An 18,083-nucleotide genomic window follows, 5' to 3' on the forward strand; every position below is an offset into this window, starting at 1 on the left:
TGCACTGATATTTTTGTGTTGGGTTTTTTTTTTCCCCCCAGAACATTCTTAGCTTAAGTATTCCTAAAAACAGCCATAGCAGCTTCTTAAAGCTTAAAGAAAGAGAGCTTAATATGTACTTGAGAATAAGCAAAATCCAGTACTGCTCTGTAAATGTGTAGCTGTAAGGAAATCAAGGGCAGGCAACTGTGGAAAGGAGGGCTAGACCTTCACCCATCAGGATGGTAGGTATGGATATTCAGAGTAGCTGGGTATGTAGTTCTTTGACCACATCATAGGAGTTCATTGTCCAGCCAGTGACTCTCGTGCCTTCAAAAGCCCTCAGTTTGGCATGGTTGCACCTCAAAGCTTTCATTAGGACTACTGGACAGAATATCTTTCCTGGAGTCTTGATTTTAAAGCTGAGTGAAGAAGTTGATGAAGATGGCACTTTAGTGTTTTCTTTGAGAAAATGTGTTATCATTTCTGGATGACTTGGAAACAGATTTAAAAATATGAAATGAGTTTCAAGAAAATGTGAGTTCTGAAGGAGACGAGCATTTGAGGTGAGGGAAAGACCTGTGGCAAGAGTATGTCAGAGTCCTGGGAGAAAGGTGACAGAGGGTTTGACTTGATTGCTATCCTGGGCTTGTTCTAGGACCAAATACCAGGGCAGTCTGTGTCAATAAACCCAGTCCAGCCCACGTAAATGTGGAACCATATCCAGCTACTGTCATAGATAGCAGTGCTGCACACAGTCCAGTCAGTACCTGTAGACTATTTCACAGGACAAAAGTAAGAAAGGAAAAAACTGGCAAGTGGTTGAACTGAGACAGGGCATTCAAATGGGTATTCTACTGTTGGATACAGTAGGGGATATTAGCTGAGTGGTCCTGAAACAAGAGGATGAAAATTGTCTCCCTTCCCTGCAACATGATGTTGTGCAGTAGCCGCACAGCCTGCTGCTTCCTGTGCTCTGGCTAAACAGAAAGACCCTTCTGAGGTATCTTGTAGGTATCTGTGCATAGGAACAGAGAAAGATGTGGGATCATTATGCATGTTTGCCTGTAACAGGCAAACTGCTGAGTGCAGTCACACAACTTCACCTGCAGACAGGGCTGCCAGAGGTGTCCTGCCTATCTGCAGGGGGAAAGAGATGAATACCTGTAGTGGAGCGTGGAGGCAGGAATGTGTCGCAGGAGAAGAGTCAAGAGATCACTCAGACAGATCTGATCAAGTAGTTATTTTATTGAGTTCTAATCAGTAAATTTAGATATGTAAAATATTTAGTAAGTACAGATGGACTGGCGGTCAATACTCTACTACTTACTACATTAAAGTCAGCATGGGATACAGATTATCGCTTAAGCTTACTATATGTATCTTAAATGTTACATGCATACAAAAAAAGTCACTTACCAACCCATCGATGTCTGGTGTCAGGTAAGGGATCTGTCAGCCTCGAGAGGTAACCTTGAGAGGCGTCCCTACTCAAGAGGAGATCACCACCATGCAGACAGCTGCTATGGAGGGAGAGCTCAATGGACCCTGATGGCTGCAGTTATTTATAGCATGAAGTGGTTGATTTGTAGTCAGATTTTCTGCTGTGTTAATGCAGTTTTGGCCACTTATCAGCCCAGTCTCCAGCCAAACCGTATTTTGGGGGTTTTGTGCTAAGTTCTCATTGATAGCCTCAGACAGTAGAATTAACTTCTTAGGCCTACTTGCTGAGCATCTGCCTGCACCAAAGTTCAGTTAGTTCAAAGAGCAGAAGTGCATCCATCACAGAGGGCTCCTTCTTTGTGGTGTTGCCAAAGCAAGGAAGGCAAAAGAGGTGCTCCAACCACACAGCAGCACAAAGGACAGTTTATAAATAGTGCCACAAGTTCAATCAAGCTCCTAGTGTCTTATTTTGGGCTTTAACTGTTGTTCCTGATTTTAGAATGCATATATATATTGTAAAATATTCATCACATAATCACAGCTGTAATTAAGGTGCTTCCTGACTCCTCCCTTAGCTGCTGTGCTGGGAGAGGCAACTGGCTTTGGGGAAGAAGGACGTGCTTTTGCATCTGTGTACCTTTTCCTGTGGTTGCTCAGTCAGTCCCTGGAAGAATTACCTGCAGGAAGTGTTGCAAAGGAGGCTATGTATACGAGTGTCTGTTGTTAATAGTGTTCTGAGGCTGCAGGTATCAGAATAAATGGCTGCCCATGCAGGATGGAGGTCATCCTGGATGTGCCTGTAGCAATGCTGAGCTCCAGCATGGTACGGCCATGAGTTTGGTAGGCAAGGCTGCAGGCAGCAAGGCAGTCTAATCTACAGGGGAGGGCTGGTGCCCCCTCTGTGACTTTTACAATTAAGGAACAGATACAGCGAAGAGAAATTGGGGAAAAGGGAACCATAAGCAGAGGACCTTTGAAGAAATCAAATCAGGTCACTAGAGACAACTGGGGGCATCACTCTGTAAGGTGGACTTAAAGACCGGGTGATGCAAAGATGTTGTGGAGGAGAGGTGAAGTGTTGTGACACTTCAGAGGTGATAAAGTGAGAGTGTGACAATCACAAGGATTTTGAAAGAGATCGGTAGCCCAAAACCCATTCTGCACCAGTCTCTGTCACATAAAGTTCACCACATGACCAGTCTGTGATTTTGCATGCAGGAAATAAGATCAAATTATCTTCATTTTCCATTTACTCTCTCCCTCTCATGTTCTAGTCCACAACTTCATTTCTCCTTCTCCAGGATGGACCCTCTTTATTCTCCATCAAAGAGATGTGCCCACAGTGATGGGCTAGCTTGGAAACTGCAGCCATGCTGAAACATATCTCCTCTGGACCTCCTCCTTTCAATGCCATTGCAAGGCAGAAAGGAAACATGCTATAGTTCTGCGAAGGTTTCACGGATTGAAGCCAGGTTTCTGCACAGTGGTCTGTGGTCTTCTGTTACCTTTCTGAATTTCAGCCCAAGCCAGTCTCCAATTTTGTCTTGTGTCCTGGTTTTGGCTGGGAGAGAGTTAATTTTTTTTTCCCCTAGTTGTGCTGTGTTTTGGACTTGGTATGAGAATAATGTTGATAACACACTGATGTTTTAGTTGTTGCTAAGTAGTGCTTACATTAGTCAAGGACTTTTCAGCTTCTTATGACCTGCCAACAAGAAGCTGGGAGGGGGCACAGCCAAGATAGTTGATCCAAACTGGCCAAAGGGATATTCCATACCGTGTGATGTCATGCTCAGTATATAAACTGGGGGGAGCTGGCCAGCAGGGAACCACTGCTTGGGAGCTGGCTGGGCATCAGTCGGTGGGTGGTGAGCAATTGCATTGTGTGTCACTTATTTTGTATATTCTTTCTTCATTACTATATTATTATTATTGTTATTTTCCCTTCCTTTTCTGTCCTATTAAACTGTCTTTATCTCAACCCACAAATTTTACTTCTTTTTTTTTTTTTTTCTTTATTTTTTCCAATTTTCTCCCCCATCTCACTGGGGAGGCGGGGGGAGTGAGCGAACTGCTGCATGGTGTTTAGCTGCCTGCTGGGTTAAACCACAACATCTTGTTACAGAAGACTGCTGCATCTCTTCTCTTTATGAAGTAGCCATAAAGATCAGTAAGATATTTGTGTTGTGCTCTGTGTATCCGCAGAGTGGATTGAGTCTGTGAGTTTATCCAAGATGCTTATGAACAAGTAAAGAGCAGGAATTGCTTTGTTCCAAACAAAGAGGAGCCGTGAGTGGATAGCAGACTGCAGTGTGCCTACCTTGGAGTATAGATGACGAGATGTTGCTTGCTTTAAGTGTAATGAAACAGAGCTTAAGTAATCAGGGTGGAGCTGATTGATTGTTCTTCAAACCTTCACACGAAGCTGAGTAGGAATAGCCCTTAGAGTTTTTTCTAGGGGCTCAACTGAGCGGTCCTTTGGGATTCCAAGATTCACCTTGTGAGAGAGTTTGTGCATGCACATAGTCTCACAGCAATATCTGACATGCTGGAGCTGCTTTGAAATTCCAGATAATGCTGCCAGCCTAATACAGGATCTGTGCAGCCAGAAAGCTGAAGGCCTAACTCCTACTCCCTCATTACTTGCTGTAAATGTGTGCAAAGCTTACTTCTACATTGTGGGTGAGCTGTGATTGCTCAGACTCCTCCCCTCCATGTGTACCTCCATACTTGTCTAATACAACCCTTTAAAACCACCGTTTCATGCTCCTTGGTGTGGTTATCTGAGTGGCAGGACAGTGTTATCTCCTTTTGCAGATCAGCATGAGGACAGTAAATGTTTACACTAGAAGTCAATACAACAATAGCGAGTTGAGCTCTGGTCTCATGTGTCAGACCTGATGTTTTATAAAGGCTGTGCATTTACTGCTCTGTACTATCTGGCTTCATGAAAAAGAAAATGAGATGATGGTGAACTTGGCACTGCCACAGCTAGTCTGCTTCCAGTTGCTGCAGACTAGATGGCCCAAAGGATTGCTTAATGATATATTGAGCCATTCCCTTCAAAGATGGTAATTTGCAAGACTCATTTCTGCAGCTGTGACCACAGTCACTGCTGAGTGGCTAGTTCATTACTTAACTTCTCCACCAGTTAAGAGTGTTGATCTAGGACTGGCTCCTTCAGCTAGTGCGCCTTAGTCATCCTGTCCCTGCCCCTTCCTCCTGCCCGCCAAATTAGTTGGGTCTGGGCAGGAATTGCCCTAAAGGAATAACCTGTTCTGTGTTCTGCGGTACATCAGACTAGAGGAGTGTGGTTTGACCTCCTCTGACTTTGGGGGTGATTCCTTTTTTGCCTCTTTCTAGATACACAAAGTTATTGCCAAGAGTTATTCCACCCTGAGCCAGACTGCATTCCTTTCTCAGTTTACCTCGTTTCCAAAGCTTTTTTTGTTAAAGAGAACTATTTTGATCAGAATATTGACATAAGGAAGAGAGGGCAGGAATACAAGGCAGAGAAATAAACATCCAGCCAATATGTCAGGGAGAAACACCTGTTTTATGTGTGCCTTGATGGTACCTGTACCAGGATTGTGCCTCAAAGCCCTTTCAAATATTATCTGTGTTCCCTCTTTCTTCCAGCAGAAAACCCCCCAAAACCTTGTTAGCCTTTTCACCGTCATCACCGGCACACAGCCCCTATGTCACGTCCCAAGAGCTCCCACTGCTGTTGCACCCCCAGAGGGAGGAAGAGGAGGAGGAAGAGCTCCTGCCTCACCTGCTGCTCCCTGATGGCATTGACGTGCTGGAGAAGATAGACAGGAAGTACAAAAAGAAGAAGAAGAAGCAGCAGAAGAAGCAAAGGCTGCGACAGTTTAATGACCTCTGGGTTCGCCTTGAAGAAAGGTAGCTAACAGCTGGGGAGGGAGGAGGGTTTGTCATGCAAACTGGTCTTCAACTTAGACTGATTCATCCAGTATGCCAAACTTCTGCAAGGGCTAGATACATGTTGAGGGCAGGACCTGACCTTCTCCTTCACCATGATTCTTGCTGAAACATTTACTCAAGGCTGCTTGTGCTTTTAGTGACAAAATAGCTTCTTCCGCATGGTTAGGTTTGTGGAAAATTAGGCATAATACAAGTGGAAGCCTTGTCTAGACCATTTTGCATTTGGGCTTGAGGAATTGTGAGCATATGGTAGTCCTCTTTATCACAGAAGGCTGGGTCCAGTGGTAGATGGTACAAATCAAAGCCTTGGACCTTTATCCAAGAGATGCTGCATATGTAGAAACTGTCATATCTGGCATATGTGCTCCTTGCATTTGGACAATATTTATGCAGTATTTCCAGTCTCTCTATTTTTCCAGTCTTAAAAAGTGTGTGAACCCCATGGCATGACTGGAGATCTGGAAAGGGGGATGACAACCTAATGGATGATGGAGTTAATATGAACGATGGAGCGTGTTGTGGGGCAAAGGTTCACACATACACCCTAGTTTTCACCCAGAAGAGCTTACTCACCCAGAAGAACGACAGCAGCCTGCAAAAAAGGCAACTTGTCGCTCACTAGCTATACTTAGGCCTGTGGCTCAATGTGTACGTTAATGTTTCCCTCCTGTCAGAAAACACACAGACCTGAGTCTGCTCTCTTGTACTTTCTGTCTCTGTTTGTATCTCTGCCATACTTAGGTTGAAAGCATTTTAATTTTGTGGTACTATAAATAACCAGACAGGTCTGAATGATGGAGAAAGGCCAGCAGTTCTTTAAATGAAGCCTCTACATTCTTTTTTTTTTTCCTCTGAAAAGTATTTCTTCCTGCTTCCCAAGGTACTGACTATATCAGGGTTCTCCTCTGCCCCTCCTGTCACACCTGGGTCCCAGCTGTACTACTGTTTGAGTAATACATTTCTCAGTCTGGCTCTGAGTGCAGCAGCTGTTGTTCTGTTCCAAGCATTCAGCTATTGTCACACTTTTAGACCAGACCAGTTTTGTGTTCTCTCTCTGCTCCTCCTTCCAACCTAAGTGTGAGTAGTTTGGAGGGAAACAAATGCACGTGGAGGTTTGCATGCCCACTGACAGACCTACACACAGTCCAAGATTCACTATATTGATCACATTTGATTTTGTATTTTAGTGTATCATTTACTTTCTATTAACGTAGTTGATACCAGCTGTTTGTGAATGGGGTTTTGGAGCTTCTGTTGACAGCGTGTTTAATTGAAATGCTACAGAATGATTTGGAGTCTTTGTGATCTCAATCTCCCACCCTGCCTGCACACTGACATGTTCAGTTTTTCACATGCAGTTCTTCCTATGAAGCTCAGGGGAGTCAGTGGGTGCCCTGATGTGAGATATGCATGCGCTTGCAGCATCAGTGCCTTCAGAAGAAGAAAGATGGGAGGATGTGCTACTGTGACTAAATTGGAGGTACATTAGGGCAACATGCTGGATTGCAGGTACTGCAAGGCAATAGTGAGGTAAAAGCAAAGCTAATGATGGCAGCTTAGGAAACTACTGCATAAATTTGGGAGCAGCAAAAGCCTCCTTTCCTTTTCTTCTTTTGTAATGTTTCCTTTTCTCCCCTACTAATTAAGTCATCCTTTGTGCTAGAAACTTATCCAGGTGCTAGGTGACAAATTCTTGTTAGGGGTGAGTCCTTAGTAGCAGAGAGCTTGAACATCTGGAGATGGAGCTGTTGCATGACAGTACTGGGAAAGACAAGTGATGCTTATTGCTGCCTGGGAGGTTGCTGCACCCTTACAGTGGAGGGAGAACTGTGAGTGTCAGAGGCAGCTGTCATTCACGCACAGCCCCCACCCATGCTCTGGGTTTAGTCTTTGTAAAGCAAGGGGAATCACCAGCCTCTGTGCCCCGATACCTGCTCGTGCAAGCAGTCCCTGCCACTGCCAGCTGCCTGGGCAGGCGTGGGCTGAGCTGACAGCCCCACCTCGTGGCACAGCCACGATGTGTCCCCACAGAAATCCAGCCCCTCTGGGCTCAGGCTCACACGTGCGCAGGCCACATCTCACTTCGAGTCTCAGCCCTTGCTGTAAGCATTCCCCGGGGTGCCCAGGTACAGGTAAAGCTGTCAGGTTTCTTACGTGTGGGTCATTCACCGCTTTCCTCCTATGAGCCTGGAAATGTGAAAGGTGCAGCTCAAGTGATTTAATATAGTCTTGCAGTGGGCTTGGCAGAATTGCTTTGGTTCATGCTCCTGTACGCATCAACTGGCAGCCGTATTTCTTTGATGTGCTGCAAGCTGGCTTCTCTCCAGTTACTGTTCAAACCTTCTGTGGGGGCCTTTGGGTATGGAAGGGTAAGTGTTTTTAAAAAGGATACTAATTGCCTTCAATTTCCCAAAGTGTTTTTGTTTAATGCAGCTGGCCAAAATAAGGCAAGAATGGGGCACAGCAGCTGGGGAGTTGGTGCAGGAGAAATTACTCTGCTTTTGTATTTGGCAGGTAGACTTGCTTTTAATTTTGTCCGAATTTGCCTTCTGGTTTCACACAGCACCATGAGGCCTTGGGGGTGTATGTCAGCCTTAGAGCTGTGGGGTCAAGCATGGCTTTCAGTCCATTGCTGAAGAGAAAAACACCTGTGTAGTATCTGACCCTTCTGACTCTTGACCTGCTGTGCTGTAGGAGCTCCCTCAATTCAGTACAGTTGGTGTTAGCAGCCTGGAGCATACAAATTTCTGTCATCCATCACATGTTGCCATAATGGGAGTTCAGCACCATGTAGACTCTGACTCAGTTCTTGTTCATTACCACCTCAGAGTCCTCACTACCACTGGGAGATACTCTGGGTGGTGGTGATCTTTTCCCAGTGACTCTAGAATGTGTTTCTGGAAGTGGCTCTTCCTCTCCTTAAGGCATGTCATGTAAGCCCTTTGTAATTCCTGACCTGTGGAAGGGAACATGCAGTATAGGAACAAGTTTGGTCCACGCTAAAATGCATGTACAGAAGCATGGCTGGAGAAGATGGATTCAGCTGAAAGCAGGTGCCTCTCTCCTGCAGTGTACAGCAAGTGTCACTGTAGTGACACTCCTCTGCAACAAAGCTTGTTTTTTTTGTTCTTATGTATTTTCTACTTACCTGAAAGGCTGGCTGGAGGGTGCTAGGAATATGGTCATCTTACCCACTGGACTGACTGCGTGGGCGCAATGGGCAGGCTAGCTAGGTACACCTGAGTACGGGACAGGTGTTTCAGTGCTGTCTCCACCCTCCTCAATCTCTTCCCTGTTTCCCCTCAAGACTGCTTTGCAGTTCAGCTGGGCAGTGCACTCATCCATGTGGGGTGGCATGGGAACTGCCCACAGCTGTGAGGAAGGGACAAGGCAGTGTTCTGCCATTAGGAGACACAGTCCTCGGTGAGCATGGAACCAATATGACAGACCATTCCCAGAAGCCCAGAAGAATGAGAGCTGGGCACAGAGGCTGACCGCCTCCTGCTCTGTGGGCATCGGGCAGTTCTGGGCTGGGTCTGGACTGATGTTCTTCTCTTGCCTTGCAGTGCTACCGACCCTTCTCCCCGGATCCGCATCATTAATGGCTACATCACGGTTGAACCCCAGCCACGGGGCCACGGACGGTCTAGTCACGCTCATGCAGATACTGGCAGTGCACACCAGCTTTCCCATTCTCTCTTCCTCTCGCTACTGACTTTGACTTTGCATATGATAAGGCTGCATTGAAACACAGGGGGAGCCAAGCCGCAGGGCTCTCACCTTAAAAAGCAAAAAAGAAACTGATGTGAAGAAAACAAAAATAGAAGACTCTGAGTAGGACACCTGTTCTTTGGGGTGTTCTTTAACTGCCTCCTTTTCCTGAATCTGGATCATTAACACTATTAACTGGTTTGACCTGCCCAATACAGGAGAAGATATTTTAATGAAAGTGTTATTTATCCTTCTCTTGCAGAAGAATGATTTCATGTTATCCCATAATGCTTTGGGGAAATTATAATATCGCTATAACATAGCTGTTGTTTAGCTGTATAAGCCCAACTAAATTACATTTTTTTACCTTCAGTGCCTTGTAAGAAGATTTACACACCACTAACTTGTTTATTAGAACAGAATATTTTGGTCATATGAGCACAGCTGGGAAAGAGAGGCTGGTATTTTATGTCTGTACTGGTAATGCTTTTAATTCTTGCTTGTTAGGGCTCCAGATTTCATATAAAGGTTCATGACAACACCTTCTACAATAGAATAAAACAGTAAAGACTTGTGAACAGAATGTTTTTGCTGTCTGTTTGGTGCTGTTGTGAGATGGGTACACCTGAACCTCTAATGGCCAAGTTATATGGCCAATGGCCAATGGCCAAGACAAGTCTTATAAGCACAAACTAATGTATATTTAAGAAAAAAAAAAAATTGCCTAGGGAGCTTCACAATCATATCGTTGGATGATTCCAAAATGAGAAGTTCTCAAGAGGTGATTTGAGAAGCCCAGATGCACGTTTTCCCTCTCTTTCTAAATCATGAATATAGTTAGAGCTGGATTCCTTTTTGGGGAGAAAGGGCTTTCTTGTCCTTTTCTACACAGTTAGACTTCATTCTAGGAAATCCTTGCAAGTTTTCTACCAATTTCAGTGGAAATTCTCAGACTTCCCAAATTGTTTTAAGTCCTTCGCTGTCTACTTAAAATGCACATGCTGTCGACTGTTGGATATAGGAAGCTTGGAAGCGGTGATGTATGGTTTTCTGTGTTTGTACAGGACATCCTCTTGTGATCACACTGACTCGTTTTGTGAGCAATGTATCCCTCCCTCCTCTTATGAGGGTTTCATTGTTTGGGAAGGTCTCATAAGATTCATCCATGGTAGGGCTTGGAGCCAACGCGCTGAGCCTGGTACCTTGGAAACACAGCAGCCACCTGCCCCAGTGAGACAACAAACCCTCAGGTTTCCCTTCCTATGCATGTACACGTGCTTCACTACTTTTTTCATTGCCTATAAAAAGTACCTCTTTTTCTCATGCTTCTACTGCACATTGGAGGAGGAGGAGCAAATGGTTTCAGCTTTCTTAACAGGCTTTTCATCTCTTGATCTCAAATTTCAGTCCCCCTTCATAAGGAAAACAGAGAAAGGAGAGGCTAAATATTGCAGTTTGCAGCAGCACTGTGGGGAACAAAATATATCTGGACTAGGGTAGAAGATGGCACCATCTCATTGTATATTCCTTCTTATAGGGAATACTACAAGACCTCAGCGTCCCAAATGCGTTCTGGCTTCCTTGGCTTTACACAGCAGCCAGGCTGGTGATGTGCTCTCCCTGTCTCTCTCTGGTTGATCTTTCACTAGTGTAAACTGTCATAGACTTGGTGGGTCCAGAGCTATTTTCTTTGGCCTGAATATGACCTGAGGGGAGCAGATCAGATGGGGGATAGTTTAGTCACAAAGATGCACTGCAGACCTGACAAACTGAGCACATACTTGTGCATTTACCAGTACATCTAAGGGGGCCGCCAAAAACATTACCTCAGAGTGTGTTCTGCCACTTGCTAGCCTCTGCATTGGTAGTATTGCTTCTCCTCCCCTTGTCCTCTGTCTTTCAGAAGTGGATGATGAGGTGTGGCACAGGTCCAAAGGGTTCCAGAAGCACTGGGAGAAGGGGCCGAGACAGAGCTTCCATTTCTTTTCTCCATTACAAGAAAAAGACTGCTGTGTAAAATAGCCCCAGGCTGGCTTTTCCCTTTGTTCTCTCCTCCATGGTTGCTCCTGAGCTTCACCTCTGTGAGACAAGCTGAGTCGAGTGGAACAGCCACCAACATTTTTCTTAGGTTGGCATAAGGGAAGAGTAATCAGAAAACACTCAGGAATAACACAGACCTGAAGTAGCACTACGGATAATTCAGTTCTAGTGGTGCAACTCATTTGGGTAGCTTGTTTCCAAGTGCCTGACTGTGTCAGAGAAATAGAGATATCCTTTAACTGTGATGGATTGTGTGCCTACAGAGGCTGCATCCTGGCAGTTTTCTGCAAAGTAATCAAATTCTTTCACGGTATTTTTGAGGGTCACATGGGCTTGGCTTGATACCTGTGAATTAAACTGGTGATTCCTACCCCTCACTTTTTCTTCCAGACCAGTCATTGCTGACTGGCCATGGGACAACAAAGTCTTGAAACTGTGACTGGTATGGAGAGCAGAGCCTTACTCCAGCTGAACATAGAATCATAGAATCATAGAATGCTTTGGGTTGGAAGGGACCTTTAAAGATCATCTAGTCCAACCCCCCTGCAGTGAGCAGGGACAGCTTTAACTAGATCAGGTTGCTCAGAGCCCCATCCAACCTCACCTTGAATGTTGCCAGGGATGGGGCCTCCACTACCTCTCTGGGCAACCTGTTCCAGTGCTTCACCACCCTCATTGTAAAACATTTCTTCCTTATGTCTAGTCTAAATCGATTCTTCTTTAGTTTAAATTCATTATTCCTTGTCCTGTCACAACAGGCCTTCCTAAAAAGATTGTCCCCATCCTTCCTGTAGGCCCCCTTTAAGTACTGCAAGACCGCAATAAGGTCTCCTGGCAGCCTTCTCTTCTCCAGGCTGAACAACCCCAACTCTCTCAGCCTGTCCTTGCAGGGGAGGTGCTCCAGCCCTTGGATCATTTTGGTGGCCCTCTTCTGGACCCACTCCAGCAGGTCCATGTCCTTCTTGTGCTGAGGGCCCCGGAGCTGGACGCAGTACTCCAGGTGACGTCTTACCAGAGCAGAGTAGAGGCAGAATCACCTCCCTCAACCTGCTGGCTACGCTTCTTTTGATGCAGCCTAGGATTCTGTTGGCTTTCTGGGCTGCAAGCACACATTGCTGGCTCATGTCCAGCTTTTCATTCACCAGTACCCCCAAGTCCTTCTCTGCAGGGCTGCTCTCAATCTCTTCATCCCCCAGCCTCTATTGATATCAGGGGTTGGCCCATCCCAGGTGCAGGACCTTGCATTTGGCCTTGTTGAACATCGTGAGGTTCACAGAGGCCCACCTCTTTAGCTTGTCCAGGTCCCTTTGGATGACATCTCATCCTCCTGGCATGTCAACCACACCACTCAGCTTGGTGTCATCTGCAAACTTGCTGAGGGTGCACTCGATCCCACTGTCTATGTCATTGATGAAGATGTTAAACAGCACCGGTCCCAGTACGGACCCCTGAGGGCCACCACTTGTCACCGGTCTCCATGTGGACATCGAGCCATTGACCTACTCAGCTACTCAGCTGTTTACAGTGGCCACTGGGGAGTTTGGTTTGGGTCCAATTGTTTCTCCCTGGTTCCAGAACAAGAAAAGTTTGCCAGAATTGGAACAGCCCAAGGAGTCATCCTAATGGACGAGGTCAGCTCAGGTACCACCCTTGTCTGGGCCACAGAGCATCAGGAAAGCAAGCATTCCCATCATGTGCCTGGAATACTTCACTGTCCCTCTATCTGTCCTTCCGAAGCAGCTGAGGTAGCTTTTGTTGCCTTGCAATTGAAATTCAGTCAGGCTTGTGATGAGTAGCACACTTGATTCAGAAATCACTGTGAAGGTGCAGATACTTCTTCACCTACAAGGGCTGAAATCTCGTCTCCTGAGCTAGGTGCCTTCATGTCCTCTAAATGCTATAACAAAGCATTCTTTGTTATTATCTGAACATCCTTGTTTCCCTTTTCCATTCTCTTTCTTTGTACTTACTAATTAGCCTGTGCACTTTGCTGTTCCCCTCCCTGCTTAAATTGTTTTCGTAAATCATCTCTCCAATGTTCTCTGTGAACAGATCTGTTTTGAGATGATTAGGACTCTTGCCATGGGTTCCTTGTGGTCAAGATTTCTCTTTCTCTGTTAGGAGACTGATATTTGCAAGGCTATGAGCAGAAATTAAAATACTACCCACTTCAACGTGTACTGGTTTGATAATTCCACACACCCCCTGAATTAAATTGTAATGTTGGAGAATATAGGTTGTAACCATCACTGATGTTCATCAGTGTAGTGTGGATTCTTGTATTTGTTGCTTCACTAGGCTTTGCTAATGGACTGCTGTGTTATGACATACATGTTTTTTAACTATTATAAAAGTTCACATTTAAATATATAGCTAGGAAAAAAAGACAGACAAATGTCCTTCTTGGGAAAAGGGCTTGCTCATGAATTCCTGTTTCCTGAGATAGTCAGCACTTGCACTTTATTTCTACTTGCTGGTGAAATGGACCATGTGTTAGTCACCATTTGTTTTGAACTTCATTGACCTTCCAGCATCTACCTCCTGCGTTTTCACAGCTTGTCCTTTCTGCCGCTGGTCATTTTTAATGCATTGAAGCTTTATTTTCTGATATGACATATTTGGTTAGCAACTGGGATTTATTGCGAAGCATTACAGAAGGCATGACTTCAGTCAGTGTGCTTTCATACACAGTAATGTGCTCTTATCTGACACAGCTTTTCTGTGAACTGTGAATGCCCCTTAGCGAGCTCAGGATCCAGTGCTGTTTTACTTTCAAACCCTTTCAGATTAGGATGTGAAAAATAAAATTACTGAAATGAAAAAAAAATATTCTTGTTCTTCAGATAGGGTCTAAAAATGTACGCATCCCTCCTAAGCGATAATTTTAACAATGTGAGAGGGGGTACATGAACTGTGTGGATTACCTCACTGTAACCTCTGACACGCCTTGAGGACCTTGCATGGTTTTGTTATTTTACAGGTGCAGTAGCATGAAAGAACACAGAGTAATGCCAAAAAACTTGCTCAGTGATTCACATTTCTTTCCTTTCACTTTGAAACTTTGGAAAGGGGGTATTTTTTTCTGTTTTTAACCATTCATATAGTAAAATTATATTTATAAAACAAATCAGAGGGAAAAAGTGCAAGAGTTACAGAAGGCAAGTAAATAAAAAGAAATTAAGATACCTAAGCATTTTGTTTCTTTTTTTTTTCTCTGTGCTCCTTTTGTACCCTCTACAACAAGGCTTCAGGGGAAAATAACAGTGCTCTTCAACTGGTGAAAAAAGAGCCACACACTGAAAGAGCAGAGCTTTCACCGAAAGAGCTCTTCAAACACCAGAGTAGTCTTGTGGCTGGTCTGCTCTCTTCCCAATAGAGTTGCAGCTGCAGTTACTCCGTTAAGTGATAAGCTGGTATAGTTCAGTGGGTTGTTATGGCCCCTTTTGATCAGCTATTTAAAACATGGTGACACAGTGAGTGTGTAGAAATCAGGCTGAAATCTCTTACTTAGATAACCAGGGAATGTGCTTTAGAAGATGTATTTCTCCAGTGGCTTGTGGTCTACAAAATGTGGACAAAACATGTCATTTACCCTTTATCACAAAAAATAAAATCTAAGCCATGAAAATTAATAAAAGGTGATCCGTGGTGAAACTGATTACCATTTTCTACCCTTCTACTCTGCTTCATCCAGACTGCTATCCTGTAGCCAACAATGAATGCACATGAGGTTTATTCAGGTCAGGTCTCATGCTGAAATTAATTTATCTGTCAAGATCACAGGCCTGTTATGGTGCAGGTTTGTCATTGTCAAGAAGACTGTATGTATCAGTAAAGGCTGGAAAAAGTCTCTATCACAACATATTAACACTCGTGCCTGCAAGCAGGCCACACCTAGACTGAGTGGGTTGAATGGAATAAAATTAGAAGCAGACAGTGTTGCTGGATGTATCCTGTGCTTCAGGATAGTAACAGCCATCTGGCATTTATACTCTGAACACTGCTCTGATACCTGTGATCTAGGCAGAGAATTGAGGCTCCTGCCTTTGGTCCCCTGCATCTTTCTGAGGTGTATGTCTTTCCATGTGGGTATTTCCAGCAGTCTTCAGCTGTACCTTATCCAAGAGCTAGGTTTTTGAGTGCTCAAGCAACCAGCTATTTCCTGTTGGTGTCCAGGGAGCTGGGCATCAAACAGTTCAGAAAGCTTCCACCCGCAAATACTCTGTTTGACCAGGGCTAAATTACCTCTGATTATACAACTTGTATCTCAAGTCACTTCAGGTCACAAAACCCGTGGAGAGTTTATTCCCTCCTACACTGCAAAAAGTGAAAGCTTTGGGTTTTAAAATGTCATTTGTATGTGTCCTGGTATCATTTGTCTGTAGATGCATAAATAATTGAATAGCCAGGATGACAAATACTTTGCTGTCACAGCTCTCTCTCTGATGCTTGTGACAAATGACTACAGGTCTTTTGTGCATTCTGTCTTTTATTTTGTTTATTTTAACACCCTCCCTTCAAGTCACTGTAAGTTTATGCAGCTGAAGACAAGAAACAGTATTTTGCCTTTGTTTCCTGACAAATGTTACTATTTCTGCATTGTCTCAGTTATCCTTACTCCTCTTCTCTGCACCCCCGAGCCTGGATCTGAGTTAGTTCTTGCAGTTTTAGGCAGTACCAGCAGAAGGTCAGGGGACCTGCTTTCTACATGTAGACAGCCAGTGTGGGAACTGCCTCTGGAGTTCCCACAAAACATGGAGCAGAGCTAATGCCTTTTGCTGTCAGGTAGCTCTGTGGTTAAAATATTGGGTAAGACCTGTTTTCAGCTCTCTCTCTGCTGGAGGGGATTTAAAGCCACAGCTCCTTCAGGTGCAGTCTAGCACCCACTGAGAAGTTAACTGTGGGGAGATAACTTGCTCTGTTTAGGATGCGTGGAATATTTAACTGTTTCTTAAGCAATGGATGAGCATGACTTAAGAACTTAAGAGCTGATTACCAGCATCTGCCAGGGATAACTGTGATCAGCTGCTGGAAGGCCGCCTTCCTGCAGCCATTTCTGCACTGTGTATTTGATAGTCATTGGCTTCAACATGTAGACATTCTTGGGACACGTTTGAGGTTATCAAGTGGTGGCAGAGTATCTCAAAAGAAGCACACAACACTGATGATCAGAACTTCTGAATGATTCAGACCTTGCATACTCACAGTAGTTACCATTCAGGCTTAGTGCAGATGACATAATGTACACTGGGAATATTAGCCCTGTCCCAGACAGTTTTGCCTACTGTATGTCTTCTTGGTATGGCACAGTGGGACAGCTAGAGGCTGGTCTGATTAGCTGCTGGTGGAGCCAGAGACCTTGATGACTGAGAGCTGGTGCTCCCTTTGTAGAGTTGCACCAGGTGGTATAGACATACTTGGAGAGACAAAGCAGTTCTGATCCTGTGATTAATCATAGGGAAATAGAGCTCTTAACAAAGCTGCACTGAACACTTAAGATCAAAAAACCCATAGAGTGTTCATCTCTTTCTTCCCCCTTCTAGAAACCAAAGCTTTGAATTTTTTAAAGCCCCTCTTATTAATTTAGTGAGTCTTCACTATAATCTTAAAAACATTTGTGTAGAGTTCAGTGGAAGGAGGTGGCCCTTCTATAGAAATGGTAGAAATGAGATATTTTGATTATGTTCAGATTAGCAATAGAAGAAAATAAGCCCCTCTCCTTTCAAGTTGCATTGCAATAGATGTGCTGCTGCACGCTGTCACGCCTTATGTTATTGTGATGATGTGCCAGGTTCATCTGGTACATAGCTTTTGAAAACATCCCAGGAAATGCCTTTCGTATGTCTGAATTGAACATAGTGAAATGTTATAAATAAGCATGAACTCACTGGCCCACCCCAGAGTTTGCTAGTGGGCAAGGCAATTTTCTGAGATCTTCCAATGGTAGGTGCCAGGCCTCAGTTCCATGAGGAGGGCAGGTGAAGTTTTGTGCTCGACTTCTGTACCATACTGGGTAATTCTTTGCCAATATAGCTTCAAGGATATAAACTCACACCTAAGTGGATCAAACAGACAAAGGCTATTAAAATAATTGGAGCAGAAATGCTACAAGCAACAAGAATCTTGAATATCAGGCTCCTACCCTGTCATGAAAGGTAAACAGATGTGCACCATAAGTACAACCATTACACATCTGTACTTAGCAGGCCACATAAAACAGCTGTCTGTCTTGGGGCTTTAACGTTTCCAAGCACTTTGCTACTGTGCAAACACCCCACCCATTCAGAAGAACTTTGGAGTTTCCTTTACTAAGTAGACAACCTATATCCAGGCTCCTGTGAGGCATGCATGTATGCAGGCTGTTTTCCCCATGTTAGGCTTACGCTGAAATGTTAGCTTCTTAAATGCTATGCAGCACTATTTAATTTCTGCAGTGTTGGGTACTTCCTCTGTAGCTTACGTCGCTCACCAGTAAATTTGTGCTGCCTTTGGCATTAGAATATAATCATGAAAATAGTGCTTTGCAAGGCAACTTGTTGTCTGGAAGACAACTTAGGACCACTGTCGCTCTGGTGAAGCTTCTTCATATTCACAATGATACAAGAAAATACGAAGTCTTTGCCACCAGAAATCACCAAACGTGGCCTAGAATCCATTGATATTTTGCTGAAGGGTCATGGGCTAGCAGGAGAGCCTCTTCAAGCTTGCTCAACTTCTTCAAGCTTGATGCTTGAATTGCCTGGATGTGTGGGAGTTTAAACAGAATGGAAGTACTCCACTCAGCTGAATTCACAGCATTGTTTATTTATTGATTATTGTGAGTGCAGCTGTCCATTATCTGCTTGGGAGGTAAAGCCATAATGCTGAAGTTGTTTTATGTGGTAAGACTTAGATTTGAGGAAAATCAGTTGTGTTGAGAATTCTGAAAATGTCACTTGTGGTTAGCCCAAGAACTCAATAGCCAGAAG

The 18,083-nt window shown here is 44.4% G+C and overlaps 1 protein-coding gene across 2 annotated transcripts in view; it reads left to right on the forward strand.

Moving 5' to 3' along the window:
* TRABD2A (TraB domain containing 2A) overlaps nt 1-9,111 on the forward strand; it is an 84,800-nt gene extending 75,689 nt beyond the window's left edge. The window contains exons 6-7 of one of the 2 annotated variants that reach the window (XM_075726981.1): nt 5,059-5,322; nt 8,931-9,111. In XM_075726981.1, coding sequence (XP_075583096.1) covers nt 5,059-5,322; nt 8,931-9,111 — 445 coding nt within the window. The remainder of the gene's footprint in view (nt 1-5,058; nt 5,323-8,930) is intronic. The other variant, XM_075726982.1, reaches the window with a different exon arrangement.
* The last annotated feature ends 8,972 nt before the right edge of the window (nt 9,112-18,083 follow it).

This window comes from Pelecanus crispus, chromosome Z (genome assembly GCF_030463565.1).
Source record: "Pelecanus crispus isolate bPelCri1 chromosome Z, bPelCri1.pri, whole genome shotgun sequence".
Taxonomy (NCBI): domain Eukaryota; kingdom Metazoa; phylum Chordata; class Aves; order Pelecaniformes; family Pelecanidae; genus Pelecanus; species Pelecanus crispus.